This window comes from Electrona antarctica, assembly GCF_951216825.1.
Source record: "Electrona antarctica genome assembly, chromosome: 2".
NCBI classification, from domain to species: domain Eukaryota; kingdom Metazoa; phylum Chordata; class Actinopteri; order Myctophiformes; family Myctophidae; genus Electrona; species Electrona antarctica.
Window position 1 is genome coordinate 20,083,302 of NC_136807.1, and position 26,163 is coordinate 20,109,464.

The following is a 26,163-nucleotide window of genomic DNA, read 5'->3' on the forward strand; positions in this document are numbered from 1 at the left end:
ATTAAAAGTTAATTTATAAATAAGTTAAGAAGTTCATAATGTTTTTTGTTTCATGTCAATTTCATGTTTCTATGTTTCTCTACTTTGTTTCAATGTGTATTGAGGTGATTTTATGTTGATTGATTGATTAAGGTCACAGTAACCTCTGAACAGCTGAAGCCTGATCTGTTGATGAGCAAGGGTGGTTTCGATCACTGTTAATTAGCAGAGCAGGGCAGAGCCAGTTCATTCTGAGAAGAGAGCTTCAGCGTGCAACAGCTAAAGTGCATTGCTGCTGCCTGTAGATCGGCTGTTTTAAGAGTCCAGCTCAAATTATATCAGTTAAAAGTCAAGATACTGATACTGAGAAGATTTCCCCCGTTTATTCCCCCAAAGTGGATGCGGCCAATGAGGTATATATTGTTACATTTGTTTGTTTATTGTAACTTGTGTTTGTTCATCATTATTGTTCTCTATGAGAATATTGTACTGAATGTATATTGTCTTTTATGTTTATTCAGTTCTCACGGCATTTGACGTGGCATTTGGCATACGCTAATAAATGTCTGTACAACAAAAGAACGCCTTGTGATCGTATCTATCTACCGGAGGGGGCTACACAAATAATATTTGCATTTTGAACAGCTTGAACTGCTCTGACTGATTAGGAGCAGTGATGGTGGACAGAAGGTCAGGGAATGGTACAGCAGGAACCATAGAGTAGTAATTTCAAGCTTGTCGTGGAATAAACCTATTTTAATTTATATAAAAACTTTGGAAAAGGAGGGGCATGGTGGCACAGTCGCCTCACAGCTAGAAGGTCCCGGGTTCGATTCCCGCTGTGGGCCCCGGTGGGCGTGTTCTCTCCTCCGCGTCATCAGTGCCCATACCCGAGGCGGGGTTGGCGAAAGGGCCTTTCTGTGTGGAGTTTGCATGTTCTCCCCGTGTCCCCTATGGTAGGTAGTCCCTCACAAAAAACATGCAGTAATCCTGGTCTCTAAACTACCTCCCCCTGGCCCGCCGGGGCGCCTGATGGAGGGGAAAGGAATAACGTGTTTCTTCCACGCACTACATCCGGCTGGAGAAACTCCCCTGTCGGGTGAAAAGAAGCAGCTTGGACTCCTCATGCATAGAAAGAAGCATGAGGTCAGTCCGCTGCCCCCCCAGGTTGGCAGAGGAAGCATAGCGCTCCAAAAAAACAAAAACAGTAACTTTGGAACAAGTTACTTTACGAAAAAATAAAGGCTACAGATGTTTTCACTACGCTCATCTGTGTTCATTTTTATATTTGCCTTTACAGGGGTTGACACTAACGGTTGCCCGATTGCCCAAGCAACACTATGTGGCGATGCTCCGTCGTACGGCGGTGTCGCGCCTCGAATGTTGCGAGGCGCGACGCTTGGGATGCGATGCGCCGTGAGCTTGTGTGTGGATCAGCTGTTTTCGGCACACCACACCGTTGTACCACAAAGTAAATCTCGCAGAACGTGCACCATCAGAGGGTTCTGAAAAGGATTGATCTCGCAGCATAAAACATTATTGATAAATTCAAGGATGTGGCTATTTATTCTTGCTATTTGTTTTATCAGAAGATGATAAATGTGTTTTATCACTGCAGTTATGCTCTTCTAATAAGGGGTGCTTCAATTGCAGTTGATTTAGGATTTTTTTATTTAATTTTTTACAAGCATTTACTGTAGGCCTACTTGTACTTATTCTGTAAAAGGCCTCCTCAATTACGTTGTCCCTGGCACATTAATGCTGTGTGGCAGCCATGGGGGCTTGTATTCAACAGTCAGGTTAATTGCCTGATAAGACCAGATGCTGATACAGGTCTATTGTAGCCAATGGCATCCTCCTGGGAGCCTAACCGTTGCCTTGTGAATGACCAGAAAATTAAGGTGCAATTAACCACCTGAACCTAGGTTCGCAGTAGCTCTGGTCCATAGGTTCGCAGTATAACAAAATCTATTGACTTTGATAATTAGATTAATTTGTTTTACTTTAATGGGTAGTTGTTTATGTAGCAGAGTAGCGCTGCCTCAAAGGTAATTGAAGTGTGTAAGAGAGAAACAGGAGAATGCATTTTGATTAAAGGATGCAATAAAGCTCTCTGAGTTTCTCTTGGATCGACGTATTGAACATGAGTGTTTGTGCATTGTGTAAAGCATTAACAAGCTGAACTTATTATACCTTGCAAGACACTGAGATTATCAGTTGGAGAGAGACATGCTGATATAAAACTTACTTACTTTAAAGGTATATTCAGTGATTTCACTTCATTCAAATATCTTTTTTTTTCCTTTTTTTTTTTTTTGTTGATAATCCTCCCTACTATAGAGTGTGCTGACCATATAAGGAGTTCCTCCCTGTCCCCAGTGAGCCCCTGGGGTAAAAAACCCCTAGTTTCAGTTTAGGTGGCGGGTGGCAAAGCCTTCATCCAATCAGGATGAGAGGAGCCTTCCTCCAATCATGATCGAGTGGGGGCGGGCCTTGGTGCACATGCTGTTGGCCTGTTGCACTTCCCCCCCACTGTAGAGCATGTGCATGTGCACATTTTGTTACCGTGGCGGACTGGGTGGTTTTCCAAATCGCCCAAATCACTGAATGCTCCTTTAACTAAAATGTCCAAAAATCTCACCCATATGGTTCGAGATGACTTAGTATGAGGCATTGGTGAAGCTTGTGCACAACAAACAAATTTCACCCACTCTTTTACTTCTAAAACTGTGATGTGACAATAAAGTTGATTCTGATTCGTGTATGCATGATAGCTAAAGGCCAATCACACAGTAAGAACTGACTCAGAGTGGGATATTTAGAAACTTATGTAATATGACTGCAGTTCCCTTTAACAGGTTGAATGCAGACAATGTACGGCCGTCTTTCAGGCTAGAATGTTTAAAGTTACCTTTGAACAGCCAGTGCACCGACCGCTGAGTTGCTTGTCATGAAAATCCACTTTATAACGGTGTAATTGCTTGTTGTAGTGTTGAAAAATATTCTAAAGTGCCGACCACAACAACAGACCGGACGGGGCAGCCACGCACTGCTAGGCAGGTTTCCCATTGTAAACAATGGGGGACTCAATTTCCCATAACCCTTTGCACACCGGAGCGAAGGACCTTTTTGCGATGACGTCATCAAAACGCGTATCATATCCCCCATTCTGTCCACTGGATTGCCCGTATGACTTAAAACTGATTAAAAACGTGGATTAAACAATGAAAACATAACTCGGGCAACTCTCGAATCGCAGGAAAGTGTTCTACAATAATGAACTCGAGCAACTCGTGAATAGAAGTTAAAGTGTTAAAAATAACCCACTCTATTAGGCAGTGGCAATAATGAAGTTGGAAATGATCTGTCTTTTATATCTGTCGTCTAACATTAAAAAGGGAATCTCTCAGTCAATTAGGTTACTCAATCACCTAACCTAACCAATGATAATTCATATTCTTTGCATGTATAAGTGCTTTTGGTGTGTGAAATATGTGGGTCTAGTACAAGGTGGGGCCCGGGTAACTTAGGAGTAGCCTGGCGCGGCCAGACTCATAGCGAGGGTTCACTGATGTTTCCTCCCCGCATATGAGTCTGGACTCGGGCTCATTGACAGAGTGTATGCGGAAGCTGGAGAAATCAGAAAATGACCGGGGCCAATCGGGCCAATCAGTGACTGCGTTTCAACGGCTGTCCGTACAACAGTGAAAAGCAGCCTCTGATTGGTTCATGTGTATATGGTGACGTAACATTCATGCTGCAGGACTTTCAAAACAACAATGGCTGCCCTCAACGCAACAAGTTTAAAAGTTTACACAGAAACGATAAGAACAGCAGTTATTTCAGATATAGACTCTGACATATATCCGACATATCTCGCTCACGTATAAAGTAGAAACTATTAAACAGACCTTGTTGTTTTTAGCGTGGTTGCCGTGGTATGAGGAGCGGACCAGCGCACTGTGTGGTGACGTCAGCTTTTTGTTACGCTGATTGGCTAGATGGATCTGTCTGTCAAGGCAACTACTAACGCCCACTTTTCAAGCTGCCTATGGCCGAAGTCCAGACTCATATGCGGGGAAGAATCTTCAGTGAATCTCCGCTATGAGGCTGGCCAAGCCAGGCTAACTTAGGAGTCCCTTGCATACACTAGAAATTTTAATTGAGCTGCTGTGACAATTTTTTTCGAAAAACACATTTTTTGATCTTACTCCTCCAGATCCTGTCAAAAAATCGTTACACACTATCGCTATATCATGTGTTCATAACGGATCTGTCCGATTATTTCATATTCCATCCTAATTGGCTAACATTGGCTTTCAAAGTTTGCAGGATTGGCCCGTTTTGAACAAAAAGCCTCAAATCATGAACGCAGTGTGCAATTTACAGTACTAGGCTGAGGAATATATCCCACCCTTTTCACATTGGCCTGTTATAGTGCCACCATCAGGTGGATTTTTGCAAAACACATTTTTGGAACAAAATGCCTCAAATCATCCAATTGCCATCCAAGGCGTAAGAAGAAATGGCACCCTTTTCACATTGGCCTATTATAGCGCCACCAGGAGGCCACAACCTGACCTGCCCTGCATGGTGGAGATCTGTGCGGGGGGCACTTTTTCTAGTTGGGTACTGTACATTAAAGGGCAGTTTTTAAATTTTCAATATTTATGAAAGGCTCAAACGATGAGATATACAGCATAGGAAACATCTATAGAGTCCACAAGTTTGGATCAGCCAATGTTGTGTGAATATCCAGTAGCTTTTAACACTAAATGCTGTTAGAGCACTAGCCATGGAGGCTACAGTAGATGAAACGATATATTATGGAACCTTGCAAAGTTGGCTCGCAACACTTTACCACATACGCATATGACATTTGCTATTTTAAGCCTTGAATTGGCGGCAGTGTGTAATAAACGAAGAAATGGGTATCACTGAGGATAATTATTATGACATGCTTTAGTGGCCATAATCACACTTACTGCATGAAGTAAGCGCAAAATGGCTCCTATGTGCATATGGTCAATAAGTGGAAATTATCTCTTAATCATCAAAGACGTTCATCCTTCTTCCATCCTGTGGGATGTGAACATGGAGGCTATACGTTTCCCATGAGCAGAAAGTCCTCTTCACACCTCTGGTTCATCTGTAGGGGTCTAAACTCCTCTTCCTGGCATGCAGAGGGGATTTGTGGATCTGTAGGATTATAGGGATTTACAGAATGCTCTGAGAAAGAAGCCATGGGATACAGCAATCTAAAAATGGCTGAGGTGCCCACATCAAGATTAGAGAACATTCATCCCCTCCCCTAAAGAAGGTGGAAAAGCTATTATATTGACAGCCCACTTTAGTGTCTGAAAAACATTACACAAGGAGGTTGCATGCAGTGGATGGCAAAGCCTATGTTTGGTTAAAGATGTTTGTAGCATATAGTTTATATGTATAGTGTCATTATATGTTCTAGTTACGTTCTCAGCTTACGCATGTTTCGCGATAAATGCATTTTACATATGTGATGTATTCCCATGCTTTTTGTTCTTGCTTAATGTAAATCGCTCTGGATTAAGAGCGTCTGCTAAATGCCTACATTGTAAATTGTAAATTGTAAATTGGAGCATAGACACAATTTCACAGATAATTGAATATTGGGTCTTATGTAAGAATTTAAAGCATGAGTTGTAAGATCAGTGTGCCATTGGTAAAGTTATTTACCTTTTTTAAAGCCTCCAATAATGCTGTTCTAAAACCTCCAATAATGTTTTTAAAGCCTCCAATAATACTGTTATGTATGTTATACTTGTACTTGTATAATATACGCTGGAGTACAGTACAGTGTAGCATTTGTATAGGCTAGTGTTGCATTTGCAATACAAATTTCACATGAAATTCAAAGTGTTATAACACACGGATGGAAAAACATCACAGGATCAAATCCATGTCTTCTAACTTCCTGAGCAGAGAGGGATAAGATGCCATGGATACAGTATGCCATGGAGATACAAACCAAATGGACCCAGGGGTCACACATTTGGAGTTAACCCATTAAAACCGGGAAAGCATCTGTGCCATTTTACATTTTAGCTTTGGCTATTCAAAAATAGCAGATATTCAAGCTAACAGCGGGTCACTTTGTGCTGCACTTTCAAGCTTGTACATCTGCTATTTCTAAACATTTTTGAAAAATCTTGAAAGTTTGAGAACCACTGGTTTGGCCACAGGTCGTAATGGATTATATTAAAGCTCAGGATTTGACTGTGTGTCTCATAACGACAGGGATTCAACCCCTACCCTCTGTGGCAACATGACTTTTGGCCACTTGACTCTAGTGCCACGCCTCACATGCTGCTCCCCCAGAGATACCAGCTGTCAAGACAATGTGCTAGAGGCACAGAAGCTGAGTAATTGTGCGGCACAGGACAAAGATAGCACCAACACTCTCCACCATCTGAGGAGAATGCCCTTTGGGTAAATGAGGCTAGCAATACCAGTCAATCACCATTATGATCACTTTGTGCAATTATAAGGCACTTTAAAGATGTAAATCAGTGGCTTGAATTTAGTCTGCCATTGTACTCTCACGCGTGTTCCATCGTCATCCAATAACATGGGCACAGGTGGCTTTTGTTCAGCAAGTGTAACATGTGCATTGTGTGCATCTTCAGTGGTAAAGGTGGTCTTTGTTTTCGCCGCTGGAGATGACGTGATTCATGACACCAAAATCCGAGTCCATATTCCTTCTAATGGTATAGGTTTCTATGGGAACCAGGTTTCCTCAGGCATCACTTTGCGCTCTGACTCAGCTTCAAAACAATCCTTAATTAAATTTTGGTGCCCTCTCAAATACCTTATATTCCCCAGCCAAGACCCATTTGGGCACGTCTTACCGTCGGATTGAAATTGAATGGAGAGCTCAGACACTCCCATTCGCCTTGCCTCTATGACTGAATCAAAGACGGTTATGAAACAGGGAGAAATGACCAGTTATCTCATGTAGTGCTGTGGTGATTTTGCATGCAGCTTTCTGAGTACGATGGAGTTCTTATGGCACTCACTATAAGTCCCCAGTCCCCAAGCTGAAAGCTGATGTCTGCTGTCTCAAGTTTCCATTTTTCTTGTACAGCAGTTTGTCCCACCCTGCTGTTTCTGACCTTCTTTCATCTGCCCTCATGCTTAATCCTCACCTAAGAGAGATTTACAATTGGACTGAGGCTTCCAAGATATTGATTGAGTAAGCTGTTTCTGCACTGAAAAGACATGAAAAGCCCTTTTGATTGACTGCAGGGCTGTGACTGTCCACTCCCCTGTCTTTTGGGTGTGATCATTAGTTGCGTGCTAAAACCAGAGGTCAACCCCAGTCTCACACTGTCGGCATGAGTGGTTGTATCAAGAGAGTAACAGCTTCTCACCCACACTCGCCTGTCTCTCACTTTCACATGTCACACATCTGTCTCACTAGTTTCACTAGACAATTACTGCATTAGCCTATGTCGTTTTTGAAAGCAATAAGAAGCCCTAAACCAGTGGTTTCCAAATGGTGTGCCATGGCACTCTGGTGTGCTGTGCAACAAGTCCAGGTGTGGCTTTTGTGACAGCCACACATTATTGTTGCAATAATACAACTATACAAGTCAATACTATACGACTATACATGAATTATCTTTGAATTTACTCTAATATAGTAAAATAAAGTCCAATACATAGGCAAATTATATACCGTAAAAAGGTAAATTCAAATAAATTCAACCTGGCAACATGTCCTTATGCAGAAATAATACATCTAGATTGAGATAACTGTAGACTAGATACCAACCTACTGTATAACTGCTCTGATACAGGTAGGAACAACGTTTCCATATAATCGAAATAAGGTTGCCATTGCCAAATATTCAAAACTTTCGTCAAACCCATTTATCAGAAGATAAGTAATCTTCTCAAGAGGAACACAACTATTCATTTCTGAGAATCATCTCGCAATGAGGAGGGGGGAGTCAGACCTCCATGTTATTGCAATACATTTCAGCAACTGTCAGCATGTGCCAGCTCTATAAATGTAATTTAGTTTTTTCTTAAATTTGTACTGATAGTAGTGAAATTGGCTGAGAGGCAAACGTCATGGTCTAATGGATTGTAATTTTAGCAGTAAATCACAGATATCATACCAGAATGTTTTAACTTTTATACATTGCTATGTACAACGCAAAAAGGAGCCTTTGTCTGTACCACACCTAAAACATAAGTCTGATATCTCAGATTTGTATCTATGCACCTTTTGAGTTGTATAATAAAGTTGGTGGAGAAAATGATAATGAGTCTGTCTATATCTGGAAGTATTAGTAGCAGAGAGGCTATCTCAACACGAAGTATCTGTCCTTTTTCTAAGGAAATATTGTAAAAAAATATAGTAGATTATCACATACTGCCTTTATTTGGCAGAGGGGGAAAGGGACAGAGAGGGTGATTACCTTGTGCAGATTGGTATCTTTGCTGGGGATAGCATAGCAGTAGACTAATCAGCGCATGAAGCTAAGGCTGTATATTGCCCGCTCAGCTTCCCTCCCATGAGCACGGGGCAATTGTGTTTGTATAGACGCTCGGTAAAGCCGGATGCACCATGGTGGATTCAAACCGACAATCTCTGTGATGGTGGGCAGATACTTTACCACTGTACCACCCGAGCGCCCTTTTTGGAAGTATACTAATCCTACTACTTTTGGAATCATGTTGCTCTACGCGGGTAAATGCACTGTGGCTGTTGCACGTCCCAATATGGACAATGGTGCGAGGGCCCAAGTTTTGTTTTGAATCGTTAACCGTTTGTTACTTACCATGTTATGCAGCGAGGAGCAGTGCAGTAAAGTGCCTTTTTGTGTAGTTATATGTTTGGATGACTGAGTCGTTATGCTTTATATTGCTTCACTGGACACACATGGCCATTTGCAATGTTTCAGTGGTTATTGTTGCGACCATACTGTAGGTCGCATTCACTATGAAAACCTGCATTACCGTGTGTCACGTCACACCTCCATATATGGTCACGCCTCGTAACATCATGCCTCCATATATGGTCATGCCTTGTGACATCTCCATATATGAAGCTGCACCTGTTCTGTTCTCTACCCCACCCATCCTCTTTGTTGTCTCCCTTTTGACTGATACAGTACGTGTCCAAACTCTAGACGGGCCCGCCCCAAAGTTATTAATTAGTGCAGCCGCACCCGGCAGCCGGCGAAAACAAGAGTTCTCAACGGGCACGAAACTTAAGCCCCAGCCCTACCTGGGCCCTCCTCAAACCCTGTGCACTCAAGAAACTGCCCCCGCTGCCACCCTTAGATCTCCATATATGGAGCTGACCTGTTCTGACATTCCTTATGTTGATCTGACCTCATCAAACCCTGTGCACTCAAGACACGCTCCATATATGTCCAGTACAGAATTCATTCCATATGTTGATGTGACCCCTCATGCCAAAGCGCCAGCGCTTTCAGCAGTCTGCCGTCACCCAGGCGGATGCATGCACGCAACCTCGCCCTTTAGGGTGAAGTCGCTTCTCGCCCTCAGGGCGTCTTACTAGTATATTCTTTACTTTGTGATGCGTGCTGGATTAAATGAAGAGTGTCTGATATAGAGTGTCTGCATTCTCTAAATCTCTTAAAGGACCACTTCATCACTTTTCAACAAATCTTCATATAATAGGTCCTCACTAATAATCATGATAAAACGGCACCATTTTTTTCCTACTCAGTCTGTGCCTCATAGGAGGGCTGTGGGCAGTTCAGAAACAACATTTTTATTATCATGCGAACGATGGCTTCCATTTTTGCATTGCAACTTTTTAGCACTAGAAAGCCTGCAGTTTCTATTAGCTTGGATTCCCCATCGTCACTGGTGGACGGGTTTCTGAACTGCCCACAGCCCTCCTATGAGACACAGACTCAAAAAATGGTGCCATTTTATCATGATTATTAGTGAGGACCTATGAAGATAAGTTGAAAAGTGGTGAAGTGGTCCTTTAACAAACTCTTGACCTTGACATTTGTTGACAGTATTTCAATGTGCAACGGAAGGTCTACTTGAATCTACTATGACGGTGGGTGAAGACTGTGCCAGTGACAGGTCAGTCACATTTGTGCTTTGTAGAGAACTGTGCAAAATTCCAGATGACACAGAGTAGCAATGGCTGGATAAAAAAATCCCCCATGTGGCACAAATCCTCCAGACCTGGAAATCCTGTCCACAGCAAATTCGTCTCAGTGGACTCTCAATTTACACTCCACTCTTTGGTGAGGAGTTTTAGGAACACAAAATCTCTTAATTTAAAATGTGGAGAAAGACGCTCAAAGTCTCTGAGGGTATTCATTGTGTTACATCAGGACTGCATGGTGAACCCATGGTCAGGGGCTCAGGAGTTAGAGCGGCTGTCTGGGAACCAGAAGGTTTCCAGACACCCAGATACCAAGCTCCTACTGGCTTTGCGTCAAAGTGTCCTTGAGCAAGACGCTGAACCGCTAACTTTGTTTTGCCTTAGTAATCCCTCAGTGGCTCCTCCAACAGTTAAGAAGGGTCAAATGCAGAGAATGTCCTTGTGGGGATCGTTACAAGTTACCAAAGAAATAAGTGCAGAACAGGGACAGGATTTGAATTATAAAAGGGTATTAACAAGGGAGACGGGAAAAGAGAATGACAGGGCAGGAGGGCAAGCAGGGGAGGCCAGACTGGGCAGGTAGACACAGGGGAGGCAGGTAGGGCAGTTAGACACAGGGGAGGCAGGTAGGGCAGGTAGACACAGGGGAGGCAGGTAGGGCAGGTAGACACAGGGGAGGCAGGTAGGGCAGGTAGACACAGGGGCAGCAGGTAGGGCAGGTAGACACAGGGGAGGCAGGTAGGGCAGGTAGACACAGGGGAGGCAGGTAGGGCAGGTAGACACAGGGGAGGCAGGTAGGGCAGGTAGACACAGGGGAGGCAGGTAGGGCAGGTAGACACAGGGGAGGCAGGTAGACACAGGGGAGGCAGGTAGGGCAGGTAGACAAAGGGGAGGCAGGTAGGGCAGGTAGACACAGGGGAGGCAGGTAGGGCAGGTAGACACAGGGGAGGCAGGTAGGGCAGGTAGACACAGGGGAGGCAGGTAGGGCAGGTAGACACAGGGGAGGCAGGTAGGGCAGGTAGACACAGGTAGGGCAGGTAGACACAGGGGAGGCAGGTAGGGCAGGTAGACACAGGGGAGGCAGGTAGACACAGGAGCAGCAGGTAGGGCAGGTAGACACAGGGGAAGCAGGTAGACACAGGGGAGGCAGGTAGACACAGGGGAGGCAGGTAGGGCAGGTAGACACAGGGGAGGCAGGTAGGGCAGGTAGACACAGGGGAGGCAGGTAGACACAGGGGAGGCAGGTAGGGCAGGTAGACACAGGGGAGGCAGGTAGGGCAGGTAGACACAGGGGAGGCAGGTAGACACAGGAGCAGCAGGTAGGGCAGGTAGACACAGGGGAAGCAGGTAGACACAGGGGAGGAAGGTAGACACAGGGGAGGCAGGTAGACACAGGAGCAGCAGGTATAGGGCAGACAGGCTAGGCTGGGCAGTCAGGACGGTAAGGCAGTGCAGGTGGGTATAGGAAGGCAGATGGCCAGGAACCAGAGAGTGTGAACTGGAAACAGGAGAAAGCTATTTACATCGACAAGTAGATCACCAGGAACACTCTGAGTATGCGATGCTGCAAAGTAGCCAAGAGCAAGACTAACGTGGCAGAACAAACCACAATCTGGCAATGAGTGGAGCGAAAGCTGGGGTTTGAATACCGAATGGTGATGATGAGATGATGAACCACAGTAGATGGAGCAGGAGAAGTGGATGATGCAATAGCAAAATCACATGTTTGTTGTCTGTAGAGCAATTCATATTGGTATGATTCACAAATCCCATTTCCCACACTTGGAATTACAGACCTCTAGTTTCACGGTTTTCTGTATAAATAATTAATCATATTGATGTTCTAAAAATGTAACGCACTGAAAGAGCAGAATCCTGCTTATATAGATAGGCTCATATCTGTCCACTGCAACGAGAAAGGTTTGAACCTCCTGCATAATTTAATGGATTCCCCCTCCCCCTAAGATCCTTTTTTTTGCATTTCTGCTTTAATTCTGACAGTGACAGTGATAGTGTGACATGCAAAGAGCCTGTGGTCGGATTCAAACCCCAGGCAGGCGCAGGAAGGGCTATAACCTTATTTATGTGGTATGCACTCTTACCAGGTGAGCCACGGGGCGCCCCCTTAATGGAACAAATTGAATGTGCCATGGAGCCTGTTTCTCCTATCTCTTCAGCACTGCCTGCAAATTCATGTCAGGGATACTCATGAGACCTCCCCCCCCCCCCCCCCCCAACCCCCTCCAAGATGCTCCTCAACATGAGTTATTGAAGATAAACCTGAGGCATCAGTGGCCATGAGGAGAGGAACACTGCAGTGACATTTAAAACAATTGAATTCAATCCCCGCTGCAAAGCATGGAGATGAATGCAAATATCAGGTGGAGGAATATCATTACTTCAGAACAATAATTGCAGAGTGATGATGTGTTGTTTCTTTTTTTTTTTTTTTTTTTTAGGGTGGGGGGGACTGGGTCTCACTCTCCAGTCATTAATGCATATGCATGACGCTTGTCAGCAGTTTTTGGTGCCTCTTAATGTCTATGTCTATATGCAACCTGTCCCCCAGGAGAGATATTCGGAATGTAGGAAAATAAATTAGTTTGAGCAGCCCACCCCCTCTTTCAGATTCCCTCTCACACCTACACAATACAAATACGCAACACCACCGCCACCACCATTCACCCAAAATATAAAAGGCTAGTACAAGAGAAGGCTCTATTTGCAGTGTTGTATGCCATATTTCAGACACATAATATAGTGTATACAATTTGCCGTTATACCATTTGATCACACTTAATTGTACTGTACATTTGCAAGTGCATGATAATGGAAAATGATGTGCATCTGCGAGTGTGTGCATGCGTGCGTGCGTGCGTGCGTGCGTGCGTGCGTGCGTGCGTCAATTAATGTGCTTGTGTACTGGCTATGTGCCACAAGACCACAAATGCATATTAACTGTATTTATACTCTCATAACCAGACACATACGCTCTTTCCATAGCTAGAGACTTAGTCAGTCAGCTGTACTGTAATATTTATGAAGTCCGTCTCCCAGTAATACTTGGCTCCAGTTCTGCAGACCTTATACAACCACACCACTGACACAGTAAGAGGGGGGGGAGGGGATCCTATTCTGGGTTTCTAATTGACTCTGTTTATCTCTCTCTCTCTCTCTCTCTCTCTCTCTCCCCCCCCCCCCCCCCCCCCTCTCTCTCTCTCTCTCCCTGTTGTCCCTTGTAATCACCATCTGCTTGTCCATATTGTGTGATGCTGCTTCTTTGGGTACCTGCGGCTCTCCCCGGCAGACGTGACGTTTGGCGTCCTCCTCTGTGTGTTTGTGCTCTGCGGCCTGGCCCTGCTGGGCCTTGTTGCCTTCGCCTCCTGGAAGCTGTGCTGGGTGCCGTGGCGGAATAAGGCGTCCTTCTCCAGTGGTGGAAAGTAACTAAGTACATTTACTTATGTGCTGTGCTTATAAGTACAGTTTTGAGCTATTTGTACTTTACTTGAGTATTTCCAAAGAACAATACTTTTACCTCTACCCCACTACATCTCAGATCCAAATATTGTACTTTTACTCCACTACAATTATTTGACAGCTTCAGTTACTAGTTACATTGTAGATTTTGATTATTATTACAAAACAAAAACATGCATTAACCACTTCAGCCCATATACATTTTGACCATTTGAAAATAGCTGATCTAAGAGCTTGTAGCTATTTTCAAAAGATTTTTATACATTTTGAAAACTTGAAATTCTGCATATAATGAGTACTTTCTACTTTTGGTACTTTAAGTACATTTTGATATCAATACTTTTGTACAAAATGTGAGCACTTTTTCCCACCACTGCATGTCCTTCTCCAGCAGCTCGGCAGCTCCTCTCGCCCCATCAGCCTGCAGCCCAGAAGATCACGGCCCCCTGCGATCCTCCTCCCCCCTCCTGCTCCTCCCTCCTTCGCCCAGTCCCCAGCAGCCACCGCCCGTCGCCATGGCAACGGACAGGATGAAGGAACGCATGGAGTCCATGGGTTTCCTGGAGGCGGCGGTGAAGATAAGCCACACGTCGCCCGACATCCCCACGGACGTGCAGCTCTCCATGAAGGAGCATTTCCTGCGTCGCACGCAACGCATGCAGAGGCAGGCCACGGAGCCTGCCTCCTCCACGAGGTCAGCCCCCCCTCACCCCCACCCCCCACACACAACGCATGCAGAGGCAGGCCACGGAGCCTGCCTCCTCCACGAGGTCAGCCCCCCCCACCCCCACCCCCCACACACAATGCATGCAGAGGCAGGCCATGGAGCCTGCCTCCTCCACGAGGTCAGCCCCCCTCACCCCCACCCCCCCACACACAACGCATGCAGAGGCAGGCCACGGAGCCTGCCTCCTCCACGAGGTCAGCCCCCCTCACCCCCACCCCCCACACACAACGCATGCAGAGGCAGGCCACGGAGCCTGCCTCCTCCACGAGGTCAGCCCCCCTCACCCCCACCCCCCACACACAACGCATGCAGAGGCAGGCCACGGAGCCTGCCTCCTCCACGTGGTCAGCACCCCCTCACCCCCACACGCAATGCATGCAGAGGCAGACCACATAGCCTGCCTCCTCCACGAGGTCAGCCCCCCCTCACCCCCACCCCCCACACGCAACACATGCAGAGGCAGACCACAGAGCCTGCCTCCTCCACGAGGTCAGCCCCCCCTAACCCCCACCCCCCACACACAACGCATGGAGAGGCAGACCATGAGTTGTGTGTGGTCATCCCCCACCCTCCCCTCCCCCTCACCCCAAGCACTTATCACTTCTTTGGCTGGAAAGTGCAATCACATATATGCACGACTTGCTTACACACAGTGTCGGGCAGATGTGTTTGCCCATGCATGATATATTGCATTATATATACTAGACCGGTGCCCGGCTGTAGAGCACCGAGTCGGTAATGATGGAAGTTGGAGATCCATGCCCCACCCGGCTATGCAATACCCGTTGTACCCGTGTCAGAGTACTGTGTCAGGCATGCCCAAATATGTGATGTCAGAACAGTCAGGTCCAGAGCACGGGCAGAGGCTTTTGTGCTGGTTCTGGACAACCGGCTATCCGATGGACTCGACACCGGGCACTGCACTCCCTGTAGGAGTGTGGAACACGTGTTGTGTTGTCGATTACAGCTGTACACACGTACATACAGAGACTTGGTGCATTTATAGATAAGATTTACACACACACGCGTGCGTACTCACTACACACACAGTATCGTATATGTATATAGTAACGCACGCATACACTTCCTTTAGAGTTCAATATTGTAATAATACAGTATACTGTATAATAAATAATGTATTAAAATTGTATGTGGTGTCCATTTCAGAAATCCAGGAATATATGGCAAAGAAAACCATTTCTTATAGCAATGATAGTATGCTTCCAAAATAAAACCGCTATTCACACAGTCTTTCTCTTTCCCTGTCTCATAATTGTCCCTGACCCAACCCCCACCCCTGTGCAGGCACAGTTCATTCAAAAGGCATCTGCAGAGGGAGATGCAGGTGGGCAGCCTTGACCTGGGAAATGACTATGAGGTTGAAAGAGACGAGAAGCCCACCGGCATTGGGCGCATTCAGCCAGAGCTGTACACACAGAAGAACCTGGAGATGGAGGCTTCGTCCAAGAACAGCGCTATAAACTGCGGGAAGATCAACTTTTCCCTCAAGTACGACTATGAGAACGAGTGCCTCCTGGTGAACATCCTCAAGGCCTTTGATCTGCCGGCTAAGGACTTGTGCGGCAGCTCTGACCCTTATGTCAAGGTCTACCTGCTGCCGGACCGAAAGAAGTTCCAGACACGCGTCCACCGAAAGACACTCAACCCCACGTTCAACGAGAGCTTCCAGTTCCCTGTGCCTTATGACGAGCTGGCTGTCAGGAAGCTCCATATGAGTGTCTTTGACTTTGACAGGTTTTCACGGCATGACATGATCGGGGAAGTGGTGTTGGATAACTTGTTTGAGACATCTGACCTGTCCAGAGAGACAAACATCTGGAGGGACATTGACTACGCCACCAGTGTAAGAATCTTGGCTTCTTACTAATATGAAAAAAAAGTGCTGATTTGGAGGTTACTGTACACAATGTATATGACATCACTGGCGGTATGACGGGCTGCATCGATGTGTCAAATAACATTAATGTTTTATTATTGTCAAAGTGATATGAATGAATGAATGAATGAATTAATGAATTTTATTTGTATAGCACCTTTCCAAACATATAGTTACAAAGTGCTTTACAGACAGGTTATAAAACAGGAATCATAAAAACATCAAAACAACAAAACATCAAGACATCAGAAACAATAAAATATGAAGAAAATAACAGGTCAATAAAACAATTAAAAACAATATTAGGAAAAACACTTGGCATATAGATGTGTTTTTAAAAGCGTTTTAAAAGAAGACTAAGAAGACTTCTGCTAACCTAAGAGCCAGTGACAAGGAGTTCCAAAGCAAAGGTGCCCGAGCCGCATTATATATACCGATATACAGGTATACGGTATATATAATGTTTAATATAGTGTGAATCTAATTACTGTCAAGCACAGTAACAGTTACAGCATAAAGGACCAAATACCAGTCAGTTTTCACATTGTAGCCTAACCTTATTTCCACCATTGTAATGTGTATGGGGCCTACCAGCAATCAAAGTAAAGGTTAGAGACCTCAAGCCAGAGTCAGACTGACTACAGCACTAATGGCCTCTTCTAAAAGTTATTCTTCTCATTCTTTTTTGATGATGTCCAGGAGCCAACTTGGTGAACTAAATAATCCTCCTGGGCTTGGGGCATCAGTGTACTAGGCGCTTTTATCACTTCAACGAGTTCATCAAACACTTAAAATTTTCCCCTCTGGCTGCTGAACTTCACTTCGCTTGGAGGGTTGTTCAGTAAGCCCTACCTTATTGCTCAGGAGACAGAAAAGCAGTTAACTTATTCTAGTAGGGCCCACAGTCTTTATTGATCTAAGATCTATGCCAAATAAAAGCTAAAAGAACGGGATAAAGAAATGTGTTTGGTGTTCAAACAAAACAACCAAATAAAAACAAGATAAAAAGGGGCTCTCCACGTAGCACTTATCTCCATGGTTGCCAAACCAGGGCTGTGTAAAGCTCCCTACACACTAACACTTTGTTGTCTAGACTATAAGTCGATATTAAGTCAGGAGATCAGTCAGTTGAAAGATAAAGGTATCAAAAACTCTCTCCACACACACCGCATCGACAGTCGGCTACTAGTATGATGTTATGTTTATCAAATCTGTTTGTGGCGCCGGTAAGCCAATTGCAATATAAAGATAGGCCCATCCCACAAACTTTCAAAGTCAATTATAGCCAATCGGAAACACATTTGTGTATCACATGACTCCACACACGCACGTGCACACACACACACACACACACACACACACACACACACACGTGAAAACATAATCTCTGCCTCCCAGCATACAGGATAGGCCTTGCCGAGCCATGAGCCTCCTGTTTCTGTAGAGTACCGCTACAGAAAGTACAGAAGCACATGCCCTTGACATTACACTAGTATGTCGGAGGGATTTACCCCCAATCCAGCCCTTGATGATGAGTGCCAAGCAGGGAGGCATTTATTCTAGAGCCCCAGCTGTCCCTGACGGGGATTGAATGAACCACCTCCCAATCTCAGGGCAGACACTCTAATCGCAATTCCACTCTGCCATTTCAACGTGTGAAAAAGAACCTTAAAGTCTACATCATTTCTCTCTAGACTCCAGGAGCTTCCCCTTGTTAATAGGTCAAGGAGGGATATTCATCAATAACACTGACCCAGAGACATTAGCACGATAAAGAGTCTAGAGGGGAAGAAGCACATTATTGATGTCTGCGCCGTCGCAGACATGTTCGATCTAGGAAACTATTTTGGGAATCTTTATTCATGCTGGCATGTATGGCAAGAGATTTCTCATAAACCACCATATTAGCTTGATAATCTATTTTATATACTACACGTACGTACAGTGACTGTTTATATTGACATGTGGAATTTACCTCCTGCAAAGATAATGTCAGGGCCTTGTTAAGTAAGTCACTTGACTTTATCTTTTATTTAAATTCATTATGAAGTTAGAATAGATCAGAATAGATCAGTCTGGCACCAACACTGTTGTATACCCTAACCCTAGGGCAAAGCAGGTCTAATTTTCTGTGGACTTTGAATAAATATTTTGACATTTACTGTGCCCCCACATCATGATACATTCCAAATTCACCTCCTTAAAAATAAACCCCTAGTTTCAGTTGCAGCTGCAGCCTATACTCAGCGGTGGTCTGGATTCACGCCTTGCATAATTATATAGGTTCTGGCATTACATGATACTTATGATTAATTTCCATCATTTTGTACCAGGTACCAAAAACACAGTTGTTTATGACAGGCCATGAGTATTTAAATGAATGAATGGACTGACCAACTCACAATAAATACCACCACACAAAATACCATACTGCCCAAACATCTTGATGATTGATTTTTCTTTATTAAAGTGTCATGCCTATATCGAATTATACACTTTTACATTTCATTTGACATGATAATTCACAAACAATGATACAACAAATAACCAACTAAAACACCCAAGCTTCATACATGGCAGATTACATAATTATAATAATACAATATAATTACAATATAATACAACAAATAAAAAAATGGAGAAAATAACAAAAACAAAAACGTGCAACCTTAAGAACCCATGGAAGAAAATGCACAAAGGGCGGTATCAAACAATGCTAGCACAGTGAAAAGGTCATGTAGTGCTCTGCATTTATTTACGTTACGTACCTGGACATACCACTGCAATACCATTTTAGTACAGTATCTGCTCAATTCATCAGAGTTCCACCCCATGCAGGGCTATGAAAACATCTAAAACCTGTTCAGCATTTCAAACATACCATTTCTCCTGCAAGCAAAACTCATTAAATTGCTGCGGTAATGGAAATGGCACAGTGAGCGGATGTTGTCAGGCTGAAATGATGACCCTGAGAATTCATTTTATCAACCTCAGAGACCATTATATTTGTGTTTCTCAACTTCTCTGTCTCTCTACACTATGTCAGGTGGGTAATCTGGGGGGAGGGAAAAAAGCAAAAAAATAAATGTGGTTCTCGAAGTGGGGTCTACGGTAGCTTGGTCCATCGTGTTACTGTCGACTTCCGGGGCTCGCATAAATGCAGACCAGCCTCTCCTCTGTAGCGAAAATAAATACAAATACAAACGCACTTTGAGCCCCCCACCACACGTATAAATGCACTTTTTGTCCAGAAAGGGACGAAAGTAGGCTAACCCGTCTTTGTATTGGTGAGTAGGTAAAACATTATTTTTATTTTCGCTACAGAGGAGAGGCTGGTCTGCATTTCATGCGAGGCAGAAAGCCAATCAGTTCCATAGCCTACAACGGCAGCAAGAGCAGTAGCAGGCTATGGACCAGAGCTAGGTCTACGGGAACTCCCAGGGGTCCTTGAGAGGGTTCCAGGGTGTCCAAAGCAAAATTAGTTATATATAGTAGCATCAGTTAAACCACGTTAACCCAATTTTATGCTATTCAAAATGTGCCGATCTACAAGCTTAAACTTGTCTCGTGTGAGCTTGTAGATCAGTTGTTTTATCTACAAAAATGTTTGAACATTTGTGAAAATCAAATCTTCTCTAAAGGAAGTCCCTGACACAAAATATATTCAGATGGGGGTCGGCTGCCAAATACACATTAATCCTTGACATCAAAATGTTTGAGAACCACTGCTCTACACAGGTGGAATGTAAGAGGTTTGCGCCTCACAAGAGCAAACAAATTTGAGTAGTTGAACTGCTAGCTGTTTAGTGATGTAATTAGCCAATTGTAAACATCAAAATTGTGTGTGTGTGTGTGTGTGTGTGTGTGTGTGTGTGTGTGTGTGTGTGTGTGTGTGTGTGTGTGTGTGTGTGTGTGTGTGTGTGTGTGTGTGTGTGTGTGTGTGTGTGTGTGTGTGTGTGTGTGTGTGTGTGTGTGTGTGTGTGTGTGTGTGTGTGTGTGTGTGTGTGTGTGTGTGTGTGTGTGTGTGTGTGTGTGAATAATTTGTGTGTGTGTGTGAATAATTTGTGTGTGTGTGTGAATAATTTGTGTGTGTGCGTGCGCCCCCACAGGAGAGTGTAGACCTTGGTGAGATCATGTTCTCGCTATGCTACCTTCCCACCGCAGGGAGACTTACACTCACAGTCATCAAATGCAGGAACCTCAAGGCTATGGACATCACTGGATATTCAGGTAGAGAGAGAGTGCGTGCGTGTGTGCGTGCGTGAGTGCGTGCGTGCGTCTGTCCGTTCACGGATGATGATGATGTACTGTTTGCAATAAGGGCTCAGAGAGGATATCCAATTCTAAATAGAAATACTCCCTGTCAAAAACAATAAGCAAACGGTGGAAAGCTCTTACCACTAGTCTCCTACATTCTATTGCTCACAATATTAAGATGTTTAAAGCAGATGGTTGCAGGGGTTCTTTAATAGACCGCTGGTCCATAACCCCCATTACATTCCACATCTCCAATACTGATATCACTTGTGAAATTGAAGTATTTATTGTACATTGATTTAATGCAAGGAATCCAAGTGTAATTCAGAATGAATGCAGCACTTTCACTCTCAGATACAACTTTGATCTCCTTCAGTTTGGTTGTTTTAGACGTCTACCACTATAGGTCAATCTGTGTCATAAACCACGGATATCAAATTGTGCCATCCAGCAGATTGGGTTGCAAGGCAAGCACTCTTGTTTGTTGTTTATTGGATGCAGGTCAGCTCACTAAATGCTACCATAATGGATGATATGAGGCTGCCCCTGATGGAGTAAGATTGAAATCAGCATCCACCAGGAAGTTATGTCAATGATCCCATTTAAGTTCACTATTAATGCAGGCCTCACATCCCATTTGGAGGTGTTGACTCACCAACATTCCTGCAAAGACTGATGACAGGCCATCCAGGGTTTGCTTTATTGCTTCAGTAGAATGTGTCCCAATTCACCATATTCACACAGCGGTCATCTTGCCATGAAATGCCACCCTGCTTTTTGTCTATTGGTGGGTGAGGATGCCCTTTGCATCATACTTTGTCGTGTGTGTGTGTGTGTGTGTGTGTGTGTGTGTGTGTGTGTGTGTGTGTGTGTGTGTGTGTGTGTGTGTGTGTGTGTGTGTGTGTGTGTGTGTGTGTGTGTGTGTGTGTGTGTGTGTGTGTGTGTGTGTGTGTGTGTGTGTGTGTGTGTGTGTGTGTGTGTGTGTGTGTGTGTGTGTGTGTGTGTGTGTGTGTGTGTGTGTGTGTGTGTGTGTGTGTGTGTGGTATTTGAACGAGATCATCAGCCAGGTTTTTTTTCTTTTCTTGGTTTCCTCTAAACAAAAACAGATCCCTATGTCAAAGTGTCGCTCAATTGTGATGGGAGACGTTTGAAAAAGAAGAAGACGACCATAAAAAAGAACACTCTGAATCCAACATACAATGAAGCCATCATTTTTGACATCCCTCCAGACAGCATGGACCACGTCAGCCTACACATCTCTGTCATGGACTACGACTTGTATGTAAAGCATTCATATACCTATACAGTAGATACTGTAGCTTCTCATTGATTTGAGCCTAACCTATCTTCCACATAAACCATTAATTTATCTTAAAGGATCATTATCATTTCACCTTTTCTCCACATCATCTCCATATACAGTACAGGACAGGTATATACTGTATGGGTCCTAACATGCTCGCTATATGGGACTGTGCCAGTAGATAGTTTCTAAAATGTGCCTACCGATTACATTTTATTTTGATATTTCACTGGGGGATAAGTCCCTTGAGTTGCAGCAACTCATTTTAATCATTTTTTATCATTATCAGTGGTCATTGCAAACAAGATTTCAATTTGTTTTTAAATTGATGCACAAACAATGGCTTCAGTTTCATCAGCTACCTTTCCAGGAAGAGAAAGGCATGTAGTTTCCATTAGCTTGAAATCCCCAGAGATGATGTCATCGGTAGGCAGGTTTCTGAACTGGAGTTCGGACCAGTTACTGTATATGAACATGAGGTTGAAAGTTCTGTTGGTAAAGTGTTCCTTTAATGGACCATTAATCCACCAACACACTAAATATGTTTGTACAGTTTATTTTGACAAAACAATATTACTGCATTTGAACACATTTAAAGCATGGATTGATGTGAAAAGTCTAGCTGAAAATAGCCGCTGGATAAAGGATTGATTTCTGCACGAAATTCAAACGTCCATGACCATGACTCATTAACTGCAAAATGATGTTTAGCCAACATTAACTTAGTTATTCAAGTATGTCGCTAACGTTTTAATGACTTTGGGCAACACATTAAAACACAGGAAAATGGTCTGTTTATGTACAATATAGCTGAAGCTGACAGACATACAGCATATGATAGCCCTGTAACTTAGCGACTGACAAAAAAATAAAACAAATAAAACCATCAGTCAGAGCAACAAAACAAAGTAGGCCTATTTGTCTTTAACAAGAGACAATGGTTCACACAGAGAAAGTGTAACCTGCTGCCTCTTTGGTAGAGTATGTGGAGATATAATAAACCAGTAGCAGCAGGCAGGCAGGATACGTCCAAGTGACACAATGGGATCACATCACATTCACAATCATTAAAGGTCAGAAGTCATGGTGTGTCATGTAAGAGAGGAAGGAAGGATGCGCTAAGGATTACACTGTAAAATCCTTTGTATTGATTTAACTCTGATAGAGTTACCAATGCAATGAATATATTAACACCGGGCACGGGTCCATTTGGTTACATGTGCACACTCTCAGAGTTAACAATGGATACACTGCGCATGGGTCCATTTGGTTACCTTTGTACACTCTCAAAGTTACCAATGGATATATTAACGCTGTGCAGCCTTGCCAGCCCACATAATTTTGTTTACTCTCTGTCATGTTTCAGACAGTAGGATGAAACCATACTGTGTTGATGATCCAGGGGTTAGGTTATGTGCAACAACAAACACTGCCCTTGGCCCTGGACAATTTAGAGAGAAAGGCCTGTGTTACTTTCATTTACACAGTACACTCAGGCATTATTATAGGCGCACACTCTCAAAGGGATACTAGTTTCTTTTTTCACAAATGGCTTTGATGGCTCCATGTAAACAGTGAGATGAGTCACTTCTATTGTCTGATAGCTCAAGCTCAGCTCAGCTGCAGTATCATTGTGCCTCCTGGAGCACAGTGCAAAATAATAAATACAAATCTATTTGCCTTGAAAACAACCTGCAATTATAAGCAACACTCGGTGGATGTCATGTGTATTTGTCCCTGCAGGGTAGGTCATAATGAGATCATTGGTGTGATCCGTGTTGGGTGCAGCGCTGAGGGACTCGGCAGGGACCACTGGAACGAAATGCTGGCGTATCCACGGAAGCCAATTGCCCACTGGCACCACCTGCTGGAGTCAAAAAAATCTGAAAAAGAGGTGAGTTGTGGTATACTTTGGGGGGAAAAAGAACAAACTAAATAAATAAATGATGTCACATTTTTTTACATCTGGCATAAGTGTTTGACAGTACAGAACACTAGTATGTGGTCAATCTTCTATGTGTTCTACCAAAAAGCTCTGCCTTGTGTTTGTGTGTGTGCTCCAGTGGAAAGCGAGGACAGCCAGCTTTGACAGCCAAGGCTCTTGCCCTTCCCCCAGACCCCCTGCTAGCCCCTGAGCAGAACCACCTGTGACCCCGCGGCCCAGGAAGGCTTCTATCTCCTCCCACTCGCCAATTCTCTTCCTGTCTGTCTGTATGAGAGGGGAAACGCAATCCCCATCTCTCTCTCCCCTCCCTGTTGTTTACTGTTCTGGGGTGATCTGATTCTTGGGTTAAATGTTTAGCTACAAGCTTCCCTAGCTGACCTGGAGAGAGATTGGTCTTTGAGCAGACCAGACAGACATACCGTCTACAGACACTTGACATCAAGCTTAACTTTTCCAGATTGAGGCAAATGGGACACGCTCCCAGTGCTTTTAAGGGGGTGGGCGGGCTGAATCCGCAGCTTTGTGTTACACAGACTCTTCAATAAGGCTTCAGTCGGAAATTGCTCTCTGAGCGCAAAGAGGGGAGATAAGGACACAGCCAGAATGCGGATGAGGTTGAGGAATAGGTTGTTGTTTTAAACCCTTCAGCTTTTCTCTCACATAAACATTTTAAGATAGTGTTTGTCGTACTGTCATCAAGTGTAAAACTATTCCATCAAGCTTTATTGCTTTTAAGGGTAATAGAACGCAGCAAATGACTTTCAAATCCCCAGCTGAATACTGTATATCGCACCACCACAGTGAAAGAACAAATTACTTGATCATTGGCTTAATGAAGAGCAGAGGCTGCCTGGGACTGAGGAGCCCCAAATATACTCACAGCAGCTTCAATGCATCTTTACAGACAGCTGAGACAAGAAGTACGAAGTGTTTCGTGTGGCGTAAATGGTGGACAAACAGGAGGGAGACAAAAGGTCATTCCTGAGCAAACTGGCTGCACCTTAACTGATTTCATTTGTAGCTGATTTCATTTGTACTAGTTGTAACTTCTATTATGGAACTATTCCCAATTTCCCATGTGATAAGTGCAAGATGAGTGCAACGTCAAGAAATACCTAGAAGTTGAACCTGAAAGATCTGCACACCACATTAAATGGATTTTAACTGATTTTAAATGACATTGAAAACACATTCATTGTAACTGTATTGCCATAAAACAAAGCATATTGGCAAGGGCTTTATAAATCCTTTGTAGGGTCCTCCTACTACATCAACCCAAACAGTACATCCTTCTATGTTTGATGTTTGTTATGAAGGGCATTTGCACTTGTTTAATGTCAGTCAAAACAAAAATAATTAGCACTTGTTTGCTAATTATTATTATTTTTGTACAAGGTTAGGTGGGTGTGTGTAATTTTATGTGCAGGTGTGTATTTTACTATTATGCATAGTTGAAAAGAAAGGCATTTATATTGGTTTCATTTATTTATTTGTTGCTGGCGATGACTGCAGAAAGCAGATAAATAAAATAAAGTTTATGTGAATTCTGGAGTGGTGATGAGGTGAATCTGAAATCTATACTGTAAAATCCTGTGTTAGTTTAAAATGTAGGCCTACCAATAAGGGTCTACACACCACACTAGCAATAGCATTCACAATTTTTGCAACAATAACTGGGGAGAAAATAGAATTAATTGTTCTTGGTCTTGGTTCTGAAGAAATACTGCAGGATCTATATATTTGACAATAAAACCATCTATGTTAATGTATCCATTGTTAAATTAACAATGAGGATTTTATTGTGTATCAGAAAGACTTATCATTCACATTAAGTTAATTTAATACATGTTTTCTGACTTGTTTGTGTGGGCTGTCTCTACCACTTATATTTATATTGATGTACATTACATTTATCTGGTCTGTTGTGGCTAAGAAAGACTGCAAAGTGTTACACTTTCAAATAATTTTAAACCCTTAATGGCGCCATGTGTTTCAAATACAAAGGTGCCAAATGTCACATGTGATTACACAAAGATTTCTTCATTTCATACCAGCTTTTCAAAGTCTATCTTTAGGGGCTGTATTGTACATTTTATTTGTTTCATTTTGTAAGCACAAATAGCATTTTTTTTGCGGTATGGAATTTGCAGGCATAATGCTAATGTGATACTTGGCAAGAAAACGGAGAAAAACAAAACAAAAACCAAAACAATCATTGATTGATTATATTGTGAGTGGAGGGGTAGAGATAATTATTTTTGAATATGAGGAGATTTTTAGAATAGCATCCAACGTGAGTGATATGAACAACAGTCCATGAGACCTTAAAACCCTAATCTGATACTACATCTGTTTTTGGCGATGCCCTAAAGTTCATTCAAAGACATTAAATACTGTAGTATCCACCAGAGTGTATTCTGGAATACTAATACTG

At 43.5% G+C, this 26,163-nt stretch overlaps 1 protein-coding gene across 4 annotated transcripts; it reads left to right on the forward strand.

Annotated features, from left to right (window-relative positions):
* Positions 1-242: 242 nt before the first annotated feature.
* Positions 243-25,278, forward strand: syt6a (synaptotagmin VIa). 4 transcript variants are annotated; one of them, XM_079513378.1, is made up of 8 exons: positions 243-392; positions 13,431-13,563; positions 13,992-14,294; positions 15,633-16,191; positions 20,334-20,454; positions 21,588-21,759; positions 23,528-23,678; positions 23,848-25,278. In XM_079513378.1, the coding sequence occupies exons 3-8, from the start codon at positions 14,116-14,118 to the stop codon at positions 23,917-23,919; spliced, it is 1,254 nt and encodes a 417-aa protein (XP_079369504.1). In that variant the 5' UTR covers positions 243-392; positions 13,431-13,563; positions 13,992-14,115; the 3' UTR covers positions 23,920-25,278. The 4 variants fall into 4 exon arrangements, with proteins under 4 accessions (XP_079369504.1, XP_079369507.1, XP_079369505.1 ...); XM_079513381.1 differs by lacking the exon at positions 243-392 and having other exon boundaries at positions 13,435-13,563; positions 13,995-14,294; XM_079513379.1 differs by lacking the exons at positions 243-392; positions 13,431-13,563; positions 13,992-14,294 and adding an exon at positions 14,478-14,596.
* The last annotated feature ends 885 nt before the right edge of the window (positions 25,279-26,163 follow it).

Coding starts and splice junctions, on each gene's coding strand:
- syt6a (XM_079513378.1), top strand. CDS start 14,116: ATGGCAACGGACAGGATGAAGGAACGCATGGAGTCCATGGGTTTCCTG. Junction 14,295..15,632: donor GAGCCTGCCTCCTCCACGAG/GTCAGCCCCCCC, acceptor ACCCCTGTGCAG/GCACAGTTCATTCAAAAGGC. Junction 23,679..23,847: donor CAAAAAAATCTGAAAAAGAG/GTGAGTTGTGGT, acceptor TGTGTGCTCCAG/TGGAAAGCGAGGACAGCCAG.